This window comes from Varroa jacobsoni, unplaced genomic scaffold, assembly GCF_002532875.2.
Source record: "Varroa jacobsoni isolate VJ856 unplaced genomic scaffold, vjacob_1.0 scaffold_62, whole genome shotgun sequence".
Classification (NCBI taxonomy): domain Eukaryota; kingdom Metazoa; phylum Arthropoda; class Arachnida; order Mesostigmata; family Varroidae; genus Varroa; species Varroa jacobsoni.
In genome coordinates, this window is record NW_019212964.1 from 14,820 (window position 1) to 31,816 (window position 16,997).

The 16,997-nt window shown below is 40.2% G+C and overlaps 1 protein-coding gene across 7 annotated transcripts in view; it reads right to left on the reverse strand.

Moving 5' to 3' along the window:
* LOC111261501 (b(0,+)-type amino acid transporter 1) overlaps positions 1–16,801 on the reverse strand; it is an 18,941-nt gene extending 2,140 nt beyond the window's left edge. The window contains exons 1-7 of one of the 7 annotated variants that reach the window (XM_022835081.2): positions 5,658–5,845; positions 5,332–5,466; positions 3,647–3,772; positions 2,437–2,802; positions 1,961–2,231; positions 529–652; positions 54–254 (exon numbers count right to left, since the gene is read on the reverse strand). In XM_022835081.2, coding sequence (XP_022690816.1) covers positions 54–254; positions 529–652; positions 1,961–2,231; positions 2,437–2,802; positions 3,647–3,683 — 999 coding nt within the window. In that variant the 5' untranslated portion in view covers positions 3,684–3,772; positions 5,332–5,466; positions 5,658–5,845. Of the gene's footprint in view, positions 1–53; positions 255–528; positions 653–1,960; positions 2,232–2,436; positions 2,803–3,646; positions 3,773–4,141; positions 4,159–5,331; positions 5,467–5,657; positions 5,846–6,193; positions 6,273–9,978; positions 10,387–10,877; positions 11,165–15,310; positions 15,330–15,993 lie in introns of those variants that run through there. The other 6 variants (XM_022835064.2, XM_086968734.1, XM_022835074.2 and 3 more) reach the window with 6 other exon arrangements.
* Between the last annotated feature and the right edge of the window lie 196 nt (positions 16,802–16,997).

Here is a 16,997-nt window from a genome sequence, read left to right on the forward strand (position 1 = left end):
GGCAATATAAATAACCACTAATCGTATTACATATGTGTGAGGGCTATGCTTACGTTCAAGATGAGAGCTGGCATGGGCGTGAGGTTAGTCACATGTGCATAGCTGAAAAACTTCAACTGATGACCTTCACGGGCGGCAGTGAATGAAATCCTCGCTGCAGCGAAGGTCGATCCGTTAGCCGATCCAAATGTCGAGGCAGCGACAAATAATGAGATAACGGCTGCGAGCGATCCAAACACATGGTTGCCGAAACGCTTAATGTTCACAATGAAGCACAACAGGAGAGACGAGTATTGAACCCATTGAGGTTACAGTCGAGCGTTCAATTTATAGTCTATATATTAGCGTTACTATGTTAATAGTTAATTAGCCGAATTAAAATATTTACCCTTTATCGAAAACGTATCGTAACGAAGTGCGAAATGTCAGTTCTTTATTTTGGGCTAGATCGCTTCTCCTTTCTGATCGTATTCATCTGTGCGAGAATATAGAGAAAATAGAATTGAGAAGCTTTTTGGAGGGACCTACCACAGCGACGGCCTCTGAAGCGAGGAACTCGGTTCTAGATAAAACGGTGAGGTAGGATAAGTTCGTGAAGACGTAACAAGTTGTCACCAGTGGAATACCAATTATAATTGCGCGTGGCAGATTCCTGTTCAGATTAATCAGATAATAAAGTGAGTATACATATTTATAAAGGATTATCCTAGAAATTATTATTTTGCCTAAGCTACTTTTGTTTGGGTAAACAAGTCCTCTGTATCATTTCTGAGATATAGAAAGGACTTGCCCCTTGTAGCCTGACGGTCTATTCAAGCGATTCTGATTTATCTCAGGAACGATAAAGTTTTTTTTTTTTTTTTTGTTAATAGGTTCAAAGGAAATCTATTGGTACGGTTTGATTTTCGATGAATGCTACAATTGTCATAATCTGGGCAGAAACAATTTTTTCTCCTCGGACAAAAAGTTTGAAACTTAGTCTTTTTGAAACACTTATATTTTGAAGGAAAAATAAAGCTTATATTTGATATTTCGACCTATATTAGGCCGAAAATGATCTCAGATTATCTATTCATCTTCATATTCAATAGCTTGTCCAACGCTTAACTAAAAAGCAATGACAATGTACATCAGAATGCCTAGCCGTTCTAATCCTTTTAAGGCTTAGAAAAAATACTTTTTCAATTTTTTCTCTTTATTTTTTAATAACTACTGACATACTTTTAAAATGATTACAAATGACCGTCTTCTGAAATTGCTTCCTAACGAATTTTTGTTAATAATTATTACGTGATTTCATGTATTTGGCATTGAAATAATGGCTGAATAGTAAATTGCTAAGGCAAACATTAAAAGATAGTGTTATTGCTCTTTGGTTAAGTTAGATAACTACGACCGAATATAACTCGACCGTAGACAGACGTAACAATCGAACCATAGAAGGTAAAGTACGGTGGCGAAAGATAGTGATTAATTTTAAATGTTGCAGAAAATACGTTTTGCTTCGCAGCCTTTCTGCGAAAACGGAACTTGACTTACATATCCTAGGTACAGTAATACTTGGAAAAGTCCAAATAAAGTAGATACGTTCGATGCCAATAAGTTATATTTTCTTTTTTTTTCTTAAACCTTACTTTTCTAAGACAAATGACAAAACTTGAGTGAGTAACCACCCTACATATATATGTATATACAGCATAACGGTTATTTTGAGCACATCCTCTTATTGCGAAAATGTCTTATCAGAGTTAAAAATAAAGCTATTACGACAGGACGAAAAGTTTATGTAAATTCAGGTTGAAAAAATTATACAATAAGCTTCGTCATTATAGTGGAATATTTGTATCTCAGTAGACATTCTTATCTTGGGCATATCTCTTAACTTTCCCTGACTATCTTAAGATCTTCATCTAATTTCCTGGTGCATTCTGTTAAATCTCAATCATGATCAGCGACTTACACGAACGGATCAATCAGTTCTTCAGTGATGAGATTGAGGTTATTCCATCCGTCGTAGGCCCACATCGCCGAGTAAAAAGCTGAGGCGATGTCGCTGAAGCTCCATGAGGTGCCCTCAAAGCCCGATTCGAGGTATTCGGTTCGACCTAACGCGAGCTGCCAAAGGCCGCCAGCAATAATGCAGACCAGAGCAAAGATTTTGGCAAGCGTGAAGACATTCTGGATGCGAGTGGCCAGTGTCACACTCCAGGAGTTGGCAATTGTTACAAGAACTGCAAAAAACCAAGAAACCAGATAGTATGTTTAACTTTTATACATGTTGATGAGCAAGTGAGTCACCGATCGCGGATATCACAACAGTCATAGGGAGTAAAAAATCGATCATGATTCCATTATGGAGAAAAACTAAGCTGGTAGAATAACAACAGAAACAATGTCTCCATATAGTAGAACTTGGATCAGCCGACGTCAACTTACTGATCGTCCATATCGCAAGCATTTTTGTGGGAATGGTAGGCGTATCTTCGCAGTAGAGGAAAAACGGCGTCAGCATATATTTAGCGAAGGACTGTGTAGTGATGCCGAGCGAGGCCGGCTTGAGTAGAAGGCACGTCGTCCATGCGTACAAGAAAGCAGGAACCGGCCCTACAACCCCACAGCCGCGGAATGCCTCCAAAATGTAGATGTAATCACCACCAGATTTCGTCACCAACGTGCCCAATTCAGCAAAGCTAAGCGCTCCTAACAATGAAATAAAGCCACCGCCGGCCCACACTACAAGAGTCATACCAACTGAGCCTGAACGGAGTAAAACTCCCTTTGGCGATACGAAGATGCCAGACCCTGGAATATCAAACACAAAATTGAGAAAACAATGAACTCAATGAGACTTGTTGAACTCTGCTATTTACCGTATGACAGAAGAATAGAAATAACACTTTTGTAGCTGCAAAATGGGCTGGTACACCCAGGTTTTTGCAGAGGAACGCCATAGGGATGGCAATGATGGTTTAAAGCATTTAAGTATTGGGTTTTTATCCCGCTTTTGACTTACCTAGAAGCTTAAAGGTCGTTAGCTGTTATCAGCATAAGCCGCTCGTCGTATACAATTGAAACAATGTTTATATGATTAATAGGTTAACACGTTTGAATTTCCTTGTTAAATCACATAGGGGTGTAAACTACGTCGATGGTAAGGCTTGAGTTACAATTCGTGGCTTCTAAACCACGTACTTAAGACCCAGGTTTAAAGCTGATGCCGTCAAAGCCCACCGATCCTACTGGTTAGTACTGTGGACACCCATTTTGAATTTTAAATTTTCTATTTTAAGCAGTGAAATATCAGGATTTCTATTTTTAGCAACGGGCATTATCTTTCAAGTGGTAAAAATTAGCTTTAGCTTTATGGTAAATTTCTTGCTTTCCACATGCATGATTATTTATGTAGAAATAAATGATCGTGAAGCAGCTAAGGCGATCACTGTCTAAGCGCTTGGATGAAATACATACTTGTCTTACAGGTCCGTGTTTCACGATAGTACTTTTTTTCTGCAAAGCAATTAAAATCTTGCAAAAGGGTGAAAAAACATTATATAGCTCGTTTTTATTTTTTTGAGATTAATCGTTTGAAGCAAATTTTCTGCTATACGTACGTAGATACGCTCGTCTATCGATAAAGACTACCAACCAATCATAGTGCCGACAATCATAGCGACTCCACTCATAAGTCCTAGGTTACGCTCAAGTCTGACGCCCGTATCTTTTTCTTCACCGGAACCTCCGTCGGCGCCCTCTTTAGAAGGACCAGCATCATCTGCAATTTAAAAAACGATCAAATACGATTTTATTAGAATGATTGCTTCGTGTAGCCTATGAGCTCCGCCGTTGTCGACTCTTGTCACTCACCTTGAATCAATCGTTGTTTTACATAATGTTACAATTTTATTACTACTAACTCAATTCACGCTAGGAAAATTTATCCGTGATCGTCGCTTGAACCATCTTTTCTCCAGACCTATGAGCGGGGTTTCGGTTATATCGAAAAGACGTCTTTAGAGTTTGAGATCTTGAGTCCTTGCTAGACAGTAAATTAAACGGTATATCTAAAAGTTCGCATTATATATATATTTATATTTACAACAGCTTCTAATATATTTTAAATCTAGTCTAATCGATGCGTAACATAAATCGGCGTCCGACTAAATCCGTGTAGCCGTGGTACGGTGGCCGAACAATATTTCGTCAATTGCTTGACCATGAAGATAGTAGTTTGGCGAACGCGCCTTAGCCACTGCGTCTGCGAATGTAACAGAAAGAAGCATCGCGCCTTCCAGCTGTGCCCAGATTGTCAATTTCGGACATATCCTGACCGTATAATTAATCACAATTGCAAAAAATATGAAATGATTTAGAAGCTACTATTATGCTAAAAAAATCTCTTCCGCAAAACGTTAAAAAAAATTAGAAATAAACTCGTCTTCAGCAAAAGCTAAACTTAGCAGATCTCACTACGAATACGCTCGACCATTGAAATTCGGTTGGCGTCCGTAAAACAGAAACGTATATCCTCTTCCGACAATTTATAAAAAATACACACATTTAAAAATGTTTGTTTCTGACCAGCTTAAAACGGGATATCTACTTGTTGTTCAAACACAGTACAGTTTTATCTTCATATATCATTTTTAAGATGAACTGATCTCTCTTCAATTTTCGACGGAACTGTTGCATTCGGGCCATTGATTGTCTGTCTGTCATTATCGAAACAACGTTAACCTTTTACTGCACATAGAACGTCGTCGCTGACTTAACTAATTCTATATATATGCAATATATTAAATAATCATAAGTCTGCTAAGGCTAACTGGTGACATTTGTTTATTCGGATTTCTCCATCAGACAGGCTAACAGATAAGGCGTATTCCCGGAATCTCTAGCGCAACGGCCAGGAAATTACGCGATCTGCCAGAACAGGCAGCATCATAGACCCGAATGGTCCACTACATTGACATGTGTCCCTCTCAAGAAAAAATATCAGAATAATAGAGAATATCAGCGTCGCTCTACAACGTCAGACACAGCGCCAGTTGTTAAGCTTCGTTTACGACAGTCCTACCAAGAATTCTGCTATTTATAGTAGAGAAACAACATATACATCGTATTCCAGCTTTGAGTGAAGATTAGCCATCTGCCTCTACGCGCTAAACGAACACTCGCCGAGACCACAGTTTTATACGATCACTCTAAATCACAGTTACAGCAGAAGCAGGTTCCAGCGAATAATAGGATCATAGCTACTGAGTCGTCAAGCCAGGAGTCCCGCAAGATTTAGTCCTCAGGCCCACCTAAAGGAATCTTGCGTGCTACACTTACCTCACCCCTTGGGCATGCCCTTAATGACGATCTAGCGCTTCTCTTTAGCAACCGGGAGCCCAGCTGAAACGAATGGCAAATGCAGCCTTCGTGGACACCTTCTCCTGGATAGGGTTTTGAGGGCTTAACCTGATTCTAAGAAAAACAAAAGCGATGCTGCTGAATAGACAAAGGCGCCGGCTAGGATCGCACACCGAATCGGGCGGCTATGAGGTCAGGCTATCCAAAAAAAAAACAAATATGTAGAAGTTATTTTTGACGAGACACTCGCTGACATAACGCACGTTCACTATAAGACAGAATAAGCCGATCAAGCAGAAACCAACCTTCGATGCCCGCTCTCAGGGACTAAGGGGTCTCAGGTAAGGGATGACGCTGCCTTAGCAAAAAGCATCATGCTATGCACCAGCCCGATCTGGGAAAAAGCAACTATGAAGAAGTCGACGTGTAAGCTTCCGAAGAGAACGCAGCGCCCTGGAATCTTCAAGAATAAGCCGCAATCATTCACAGCTTCCGCACAGCTTCTAGCGCAGTAACTCCCGCGGAATCTCAGAAGTGCCAACCTACTGAAAAGTTAAGCGAACTCGATCATGCCAACAGAAACCGTGCGCGAACGAGCCGTAATGTGAAAATCGCAACGGTGAGCTTCGATTCAATTAAAACAATTCTGATCCTAGCGCCGGCCCTAATCAGCGACATGAATACGAACACGAGAGCTTCACGTGCCCACTGACCCTGTTGCTTACAAGCCATGTAACTTTCGAGGAGCATCTCTATCGAAATGATAGAGATGCTCCTTGAAAGTGGCATTTTCAGCCTGCATAGACTGCGATACGAACAAGGTGGACAACACTCGTCATACTTTCACATCCTGCCCGGCATATGGCGAGCAACGAAGGCCTCTGCGACAAGTCCTTCATTTCGTCCAGGATCCAATCCGCGTCACAACAGCAACTGCAGTTAAGCGACGAGCAACCACGAAACAAAATGGCGGGCGGTATTTTCTAAGCATATACTGCGGATAAGAGAAAGGCGTCAGAGGAAAGGTGAAACACATAGGCATACTAACTATGGGGAAGAAGGTTCGTTTTGATGTAATATTTTAGCAGTTATATATCCAAAGCGTTGAAGCTATAATTGTCGTGAACGGTGGTTAGAACGAGTAAACATGACCGTTAGGAATGACACTTTTAGATTAGGTAAAACATTGCTTCGAATGCTTAGATCGTCAAAACAAAGCATGCGAAAAGTATACGGATTTAGCTACGTGCATGTAACGGACATAGAGGTGTTATGTATTTTTCCATATGAGAGGAACAAAAAACACGAGCGATTATATTTGTCAACCTTACAAGGACCTTGATTGTCGACCCTGCTAATATCGTGCGAATTGTTTCGCCCATAAACAATGGCTACGTTCCTAGAAATGAAAGTTTGTAAAAATACTACCAGATCTCAGGATTTTTCCCAGTATAAATAATAATACTCTAACAGTTAAACTGTTCACGCAATACGTTAATTATTATAGGCACTTTGGTAAGCAATGTCTCTTAGCACATTTCGAAAACCACCACCTTTAGCCAATTGTACTCCAATAGAAATTAATAATTAGTGATATGCATTTTTCTCAATTGTGTTGCGTCCGATTTTTACTTCCTTGCACACATTTGTCGTACTGCAGGTTACAACTATACAAAAGCATTTGTACAATTGATTTGAATACTAGGCAAATTTTTTTATTCGAATTGAACACATCAAAAAGATATAACGAAAATCCCGGTAGACAGGTTCTGCCTGCCAGGTCGAAAAGAATATTAGTGGGCATATTCTGCCAGCACCCAATATACTTAAAAAAAAAAAAAAGAGCAAAAAATGCTTGATGATCAGGAAAAGTCGCAGAACTCTAATAAATCATGTGTAAATTAACCGTGATAATCGCTCGCTTAGCAATCCCTCCTAAAGGTCTAATTTTTCTATTACAATTTACAGAGAAAACAGACGTACTCTTATTTATAGCTCCACATTTTAGAATAAAGTGGTTTCAAGATCAGACCTTAATCTAATAGATGCTTAAGAGTATCATACGTGTTGTACGAAACTAGCCGCTCGAACGATCGACATAGGGACACGTCAACTGAATTTGTATCCCTCTTATCGCAGTGGAGATTGTCAAGATAGTATTTCCATACCAAAGTAAATTGCTCAGCGAGATTCTTTTGGACGCGTTCCATAAACAACCAAACATACACGACGTCTCGGTAGCAAATATTGGGATGCATACGGACGCATGTCATGGCAAACTATTTTTGAAAAGATTAATTTTTTAGCAAACCGACGTAGAGATGTGCGCTAAAACAGAGATTATGGTTCTGTGTTTTCATCAACCATGACAAACGATGGCCCTGAAAATGACCGACAAAATACTATACTTTCTACAAAGATTCGAAGGATCCTCGACACACATCTCTTCCGGACAATCAAGTGCTGCTAAACAAAGACATTTATAAAATCATACCGAAATAGCGTTTTAGTTTCTGACACATTTAAGCACTCGTAACATATTGTATTCAGCTTGTCCTAAGAAAATCATTTTGCGAAAATGCACTTAATAAAAGAACAACAAATCGTGTCTTAACATTAAAAGATAACAGAGTAAAAAAATATTTATTTATACACACTTATTAATCTGCTGTGCATACAGTCACAAAAACTAGCTACCATAGCTAACTCGATAGGCAGTTCATATGGCGAGCTACTGTTCCCAGCGGTTTACGCTCTCGAGTAACATAAATTAAATTATGATTATTTTCAATTTGATATTATGACCGTATTTTGCTTTTTACGTGGAATTGTTACATAAATATTTCTTATTAATTGATAATTTCAAGTTCACATCGCTACTTAGCGAAGTCATATTGAAGTCGCTGAAAAAGTCTTGACTGTGCTTCACCCATTTATATCTCTATATAGAGCTCAAGTCATAGTTCGATGATTCCTGACAACAACAATTATATTATCAGCTTTTATATTACTTTTCTCTTTCTATCTACATGTATAGATATTATTGATAAGGGGGAGACCCGCGTAAACAATACAGTATTCATATGAAGCTACATAGTAATGCTTTTTCGAAATATGATTGTGCTTCAGTCGTTCGCGAACATCTGTTAATAGATTATAGCTCTTATAAAGTGGAATAATAAGGCGAAGAGTGTTCCATTTACCGGCAAAGGCGGTGCTGACTGCAGAAAGCATATACAAAAAGCCCTCGGATAGATGCGAAAAATGTGAGTGCTCCATAATCGCAGCTGGAGGGTCAAAATAGTACACAAATGCATTTAATTTGCAGACGATGACTAAAGAGGTAACACCTATCAATTGATAGGTAACATCGGATCAATCAGTCAAGTATCTAGAGCCGGATCATTACTAAACAATGAGCGTAGACCCTTCTGAAATACGTACAAAGATTACTTTGAAATTAGTTTACCATCGACTCAGAAAATCATTTTAGGTCTAAACTCTGTTATGGCACGGCCTTTAATTTACTTTGTGAACAGATAATATACATAATATAGTGATGTGTACTATGTAATTATGCCTAATCTATTCACGACGACAAAAGGCTCAGACGGACATATTGATCCTACTACCGTGGACGCTTTTTTAGGGAATCATCCAGCCAAGTCTAAAAATATTGCGACAAGAGCATAAGCTCAGGGCACTGCGACCATCATATGTGCCATGGATATCTCTTTATAATATTTATTTCCTGAAATTACCCGCGGCATCGTGAGGTCATAGGACCTGACACATCTCCGCGATCAGACGTAGCCAAATATGGCCTTTTAGGCCACAACCTGTCAGGTACAGCTCCCAGATATACAAGACCAGTATGCCATATTCTTACATTTGGAAGGATGACAGAAATTGAACTTGTTCTAAATAACCCACCTTGAATAACTAGCTCGTGTACAGAAGCTCATAACTAAAAGGTGCAATAAAAGTTCGGTTTTTCCTTCGATTTTTGGCTACATCTCTAGTCATGTCTTCCATTGTGGGCACCAAAGCAGGCAAGACAAAAATATCTTATGGAGGTTATTGCCAATAAATCAAAACCAATCAATTCCATTTCTGGGTTTTTAGTGAAGTGCCCATACTTCATGAGTAGTTGATTGACTAGAACATATTTTCAGTTTGTTGTATGCAATAAAAATAGGGCTCTGATGGTCCAATAAGTAAGGTGGTCCAATGAAAGTACAATACATGTCAAGTCACGTAAACAACATGATATCAACCGTGGTATGCTGTACGTGAAGGCAGCAAACTAATGAGTGAAAACTGGTTAGTTTACTTTAGCTATCTAAGCCTATGTGTTTCAAGTCGTTGCTGGCGTGTAAATACATAACTTCTAAGGAATTTTGTGCCGAAATTAAATATTCGAAATCGTTTTATTAAACTGACAAATAGTCAATTAGCTTTTGAAACAAATATTAGAGCAAAAGAGTTTTCAAGAGATTTCGTTTCCTTAATTACAATGCCCTCTTCTTGTAGGTTTTTGAAAACGTGGCGATCAGCACAAAAAGGGTCTAGGCCTCAGGTTGGCTCTCCTAATTTTATTTAAGAAACGGCTGAAGTTTCACAAACCTCTATCTAAAGTGGTTTCCGGAACAGCCAAAGGCGCTCTGCGATTTGGTGAGACAGTCATTGTTCACCACTGCACAAAAAATACACCACTTTAATCCTATCCTGACGGAAAAGTACAATTGTTTTCTCTATAGCAATTCACTGTTGTCTGTTATTTGATAACGCACAACTGGACGTCATCGGTCGAAGGGTACGGGTCGCAGATACGCACATGTCGATACATTCAGCATTCGATCGCCATTTGGAAATTAAAGGCATCATAAGTAATGTTAGCGACTGATCGATAACTGATGCTAATCGGTAGCATGATAGTATCAATTAGAGTATCGTGGTTTTAAGAGAAACAAGCTACGAATTTCTGACTTTACTCCCACACTGCACTCCGAAAGCAGCCGCTAACAATGTCACAACTAAACTCTCACTTAGTAAGTATCGATGGCCTTCAGCTGCTTACAAACCTTGCCCTCGACGGCAGCCGCTGCCAAAAAATCGTCGACCATATAGCTAATCTAGAAATCCTATAATAGACACTGATTTCCTGAACAGCTGGGCACTGTCGCTCAGGTTTCATGTAGTAGTGGGCAACTCGGAACCGGTTCGGGTTTCAACGTCGCACCAAGAATGGAGAGGGATGGTACTATAACGCTATGGCCCGCATAAATCGTTGAGCGGGTCAATTTATTGATCAATCACGTGCATTTTGTCTCGTTTACATCAAATATGATTAAATAACGTACAACATAATTGTTTTCACCTACGGAGACTTCTTCGTGCGTAATCAGTAAAGCGAAGGTCAGGAGACGTCTAATGGAAATCACTGGGCTAACATTTTTCTCAGTAAATAGGGTACCTCGTCACACTAGTACTTTTTAGATGTACATTTACTTGCATGTACATACAGACATGTATACAGCTAAGCATGTGTAGATACTACTTTTTCGATGTCTTCGTTCTTTCGTCTGAACCACTGAGGGTCACGAATGTCCGTTTGTCTTATAGGTTAGCTGATGTGACTTAAATGTGTTAGAATGAAAGCGAACAGAAGATACACAAGCAGACGCAGAATGAAGGTTTCGAAGGCTTCAGAAGGTCACGTGGGCCCTTTACGAGTTAGGCCGATCTATATGACACCCGATCTTGTCGCTTTCTTCACTCTACAGTTGCTTTGTGTCGGGATGTGCCCGGCTTAAGTAAGTACCAGCTATATTAGCACCATCATAATTGCCACTGCCAATGCTTTCGGAAGCTTTTTTCCATTACCACATCTTCCGCTTGGCGTCATTGTCAAAAAGGCAGGTTTCACGCATGCGCCCACAGCTCTCTTGCTCAGACCTACAGGGTTTTCAACACACGAATGCTCACTCAGTCGAGAGTAGGCATTTCATCGACAGATGCTTGTAGAGAGAGTAAAAAGTAGGCTAAAGCATAACGTGCTTGTATATATTACCTGAGCTAAGCCTGCGTCTAAACATGCTCGCCTTACGATATACGTCCGTTTGGATAAAAACCTCTTAACTGTATATAGGTAAAATACGATATTATTTTGCAGGCAATGAAACCTTACATGACAATATCGAAGGACTGCCAGTGAACCCTTTCTTGGGCGTAGCTACCCTCAAGCACCTTAGAAACCTTCAGGTAATTACTTCATGCCTTGCTGATCTCATTCAGTGTTAACCCAGTCATAACAGTTCCTATCACGACGCAGTCAGTACTTTGGCAACTGTGTTATTAGAACAGATCTGCGTTCGGCCGAGGGTGAGGGCGCCGGAGAACGCGCGGCCATAGCTGCTGCCCATTGTAACTCGTGTTTTGCTCAGGTTGTACTAAAACTACTACACGCGCTACTGGCGGACACACTACCATCTGGTAGTTAGATTTAAGCGGGTCTTCATTTTGAAGGCTGACGCGGCGTTTCTTCAAATGTTCGATTACCATCCTCTGTCCAAGAAAGTTATGCTACTAGCATAAACTGGAATACTATTAGTATTGACTAGGGTGGCAGGATTTGCGACAGAAGGCGAGGACAGGGCCATCTTAGGAGCGTGGCAAGTATGACATAGTCAATAGCGACGGATTACAGGTGGCACGAGATTCGACATTTGATTTCAATGGAGGGCAGACGAAATTAACGGATACGTAAACACGATTGCAAAACGAATGTAGAGGTACAAAATTAGCAATAGTAAATGACGATATATTGCATCTAACATGTAGCAAAAAAAGAAGTTGACGACGAGGCGTCAACCTGTTAATTCCTAACAATGTTAGATTATCGTAACTAACGATACCGAATCAGCTGTATTAGAAAGAGAAATCTCAACACCTACAGAGTCCATTCACTTTAAAGGATTACGCCCTAAATCGAAAAAAAAACCTGGGCCGAAACCGTAGCTATAGCCTTTGTTTCAACGTAACAGCGTAAAAAAGGAATAAAAGAAAGCCGTAACGATTACGGTGGACTAATGAAGTAGAAGACAACTACGGAGGTTCGGAGTGAGTTACTAGACTGTGATATACTATGACGGCGATTAGATCGAAAAGATGGCTTGGAAGCGGTAAAAGCACCAGCAGTTTATAGGCACGTCCGAACCCCGTGCCACAAAAATATGAAATACATATGCCATTAAGTAGCCACTCAAAAAGCTCCATATGTTTATACATTAACGTAGGCACTATTTGTCGTCAGCGGTGAAAGGTCCGTGTAAAAGTTGTTCACGTCATTGTCTGCTGCAAACACAGCAAGTGAGATATTGAAAAATAACAAAGATTCGTGTTAGTTGAGCTTTACACCCAGCTTTAAAAACATTTCTTTCTTTATTCACACACGTATTACTCAGGTTCTTCGCTCGGTTCATGCAATATCCAGACTCCTAACTTTTGTGTAAATCCCGTAGAACAATGTTTGCAGAAGTATCATGGGCAGAGTTCATACTGTTCGTTAGTTCACGAGCTGTTTACCGGTCGTCTACCGTTAAGATTGCCTTCGAGCGATTTTTACTGGCCAACCGGTGCGAAATGCATCCTCAAGTTCTGAAGTGGTATTACTAGGTTTAGCAAAACACCCTTTGATCTTCTGAGATGAAAACCGTTCGTGATTTAAATAGTTCTTTGATTTCAGCAATTCAGTTGTTTTTTTTTTTAATTTAAACATCCATCCGTGCTGTCCAAACTCGATATTTAATGCTGTTTAGCATACATGAAACTGCAATATGTTTACAAAAAATAAATCAAACGATTTCGAACAGCCTAAGAAAGCACACGAATAGAGAAGAGGCAAACGGGCAGGAGAACACCACAGATGTTTCAAAGACTTAATTGTGAATTCAGTACAAAAGGACTTGATTATGACAGAAATGATAGGGATGACGAGATATACCAATAGTGTCGGAGAGACATACGTTTAGAGTTTGCGTGTCTGCGAAGTTGAGCGCGCACCTCAGTACTTCCGTGTTGGTATCCAAGAGACTTCAGAGACAGAAGCTGTGAGGCACTCCAGGCTAATTATCGACGAAGGATAACAAATCCTAAAGATTTTCAAAATTTCTCTCCGTGAAAAAATGGCACTTACGATTGTTTTGCTTAGAAAGAGGCACAGATTTTACTGCTGGGGGTTTAGCATGAATGAATAATAACAACGCTTGATAAATGTAACAGAGACAAAAATTACAAGAATCGCCATCTTTACTGTTGCGAGCTCTTTACTTTAAAAATAGATGCTTCAAAGCTGGTCGACAAGACTAAGAGCTTATTCGCGTAATTCAAATACGGTATGACAGTTTGAAAATGTCATCCCAACTAAATGACTGGCCTTTCGCCTGCTTTGCCCTTTCGAACGCAGCTCGAACATCTTTTTGAGAACCCTTCGAATAGATAAAGGAACTGATTAAAATGTCTTCAAATCTTCTATGCGAAGTTAAGTCAATGTCTTTGCTAACCAGCCATCGTGTAAAAAAATCTATACTTAGCTCGCATGCCGTTTTCAAATGAGCAGACCTGCGGGAACGTAACGATATTACTGTGAGACATATTAATAATGAATGTTGCATTCAATGTTCAGCTCAAACACGGCTTGATCCAAGCACGCTTCAGCAATAGAGTCAATATATCAACTGATACTTGATTCAAGGACATCCGCTACTGATCCAGCAACACTGACACCGGTAGGGAAATCTGTTAAAATAAGGTGGCCATTGGCTGAATGGCTGAACCGGAAGTAAGGATCAATTTATAAGTACGAATTGAAAACGACCACCATTCGTTTGGCCATTTTCATCTACGAATTTACTGAGCACTCCATAACAAAGCTATAACGAAATTAAACATATAATATTGTTTTGGTTGCATAGGTTGACGCCTGTCAGTCCAGTATCCCGCTCATTATTCAAGTCTTTTCATTATTATGACCTTTTAATTACACTCTAATAATATATTGATGACCTTTTTGTTCTAAGGAACGGAATATTCAACGCAAATAGGATAGATTTGCGAAATATATTCTTGCAAAACTGTCTCAGTGCACGATTGCTGCGACACAATCGAACCTGTATAATCCTGGCTAGTTTTAGCTTTGATTTTGTCCCAGCCCAATGTCGAGAGCAAACTGCCCACCGATAGTTTTCATCGAATCAGTACACTTGGTGAGCTTCGCCAATTGTGACAAAAAAAAACATTTAATAAGTGATTCTCTACTTCAATCTATCGAACTTCCGGGTGTTGTTGTTTTAAATCACTAACACTTCTTTAGGCCTGTGTAATGAATGCACTGATTTAATATGCATCGATGCGTAAATGAGCAATGAAAATTTATGAATATTTCTAAAAATGTCCCTAAAACTGAATTTATATACAATTTTATATACAAAAAATTGAATGTCAGAAACTGAACGTCGACTACTGAACGTCATGGATTTACTTGACGCTTAGGGTGACTGCATCTGTTTTAATTCTAAGGGCCGGTTCTTTCGAGCATTCAGTTAGATACTTAAATTGACAAAATAATTAATAGTAGGCTAATTAACGTATAAAGCTTACATACGAGGATAAGATATACAAAGATACTCCTTTATTGGTCATGTCTAAAAGCTAGACCTCCGGGTCCACCTACGCTTAAAGACCTTACATTTGCCGCCTTAATGATAGCTCATGACGTGGGGACCTGTAGGTTGCACATCAAGACGGAGCTTCAGGATGAACTCCTGTATGTTTATTGATCTTAAAAAAATATGTACATTTAGTCTTAAAAACTGTGTCTTGACGGTTAGCCTTCTGGACGTTTCAATGTTTTCTCTAAAGATCTATTTACTAAGTCAAAATTGTAGTAGAGTCCTACCCATCTTTGTAGAAGTTTGGGCCAACCACTTGTCGCGATCGAACCACTGCACCAAATACTCCCTTCACCTTTTCTATTTAGGGAACGCAATGGCGTTTTTATCCAAGGTAAGCTTTTTTCAGTTCCGTACTAAAGCTGTAAATTATGTATGTCCTAGGCCACCTTAAAGGTCGACCACATGGTCCAACATGATTATATATTAATTTGCGGCAAACGGGTTTATTTTTCTATAGTATATTAGGTATATTCTCTAAGAAGGCGATTCTTTCTAGTGGGCACGAACGTCACCAAACTTGATGACAGGATTGCCATCACAATCTAATATAGATCACGCAACCATTTGCAAACCACTGTGTATCGCCTGCTATAGCAGCGAAGCATGAATGGGGGAGGATCGATACCCATTCCTCACCCACACGTTCCTCGGACGCCTGTACACACCGCCGGAGCTTCAACCTTTCACCAAACGTCAAGTAAAAGAGAGAGGCGTACGATTACTCTACGGACAGAGACGAACCAGCAGTCGACATCGTTCTGCCGAGTTCATGCCCAATCCGTCCTTTTCTAAGATAACCTAGATGGAGAGTGGTTTATGTTAACGGCCAACATGCACATACGATTCTTTGAAGTCAACTAAACACTCTACAGCAATGTGACATTTTGAGTTAGCATGTAGAACTCACCTTTTAAGAGCTTATCCCGCTCAGTAACACTTGGCTCATCGGATGACGGAGCCATGACGTTCGCTGTAAAGGCGCTTTTTACTCTTCTTTCTTAACTTTCTTTTTTTGACGCTCGGGGTTGGTGTACCCTGATTGAATCGTAGTTCCTTTGTCGCAGCGCATACACTGTACTTTTACCAGATTTATCTGCACAAATATAACGTCGCAGGCTGGCCTCCCCCGGCGCCGGTCTAAAAGATCTGTGCACTGAATTGAAAAAGAGTTATATATAGAGTGATAAAGGTCGAACTTGGTCGAACGATGGTATGAAGTGTCACTCTTATTTAGGTACAACCTTTGGAATTATCAATACTAAAACAGCGAACTGTTGTCAACAAGCAAGAGAGAGACATAAATCTATCCTCTTGCTCTTAGGGTATTGATACCAAAAATGGCCCAACAAAGATCAGGGCCTACGCACGTTGAGACATCGAAGGGGCACTACTAGAGTTTGTCCAATAAGCTCTGCCGATCGTTCGGTAAGTCCCCTGGTATCACGGAAGCCTCAGATGTAAGGTGGGAAGCTTCTGTGTCTTTCTGATGGGGTATACAAGATGGTAGAAGGTCTTGGGAAGACTGTCTCTCTTTTTTTGGTGGAAAAACTTTATTTTCTGAAAAAGACACCTGCAGATGGATGGTGGAAGCTTGTCTCATACTACGAGAAGGGTGCCGCCATTTTGGCTAAGCTTAGAGAAGCCGAGTGCCAGAAACAACGCTACGCACCGACTCCGAGCCAAAGAACCGAGAGAGGCATAGCAAGGGCAGATGAGGCCCTGGCGATGACGTCATTAGGATACACGTAAGTGAGGGTTCAGTTAGTTCTCCGAGCAAAAATCCCTGGGGAACCTCATTGAGGAAGGGTAGTTTGGCCACCACACAAAACGTTTCCCTTTCCCACGACCTTAACTTTCCCCCAAACGCTCTTATAAACGCAAATTGCACACACGTCTTTATGGAGCGTTGCT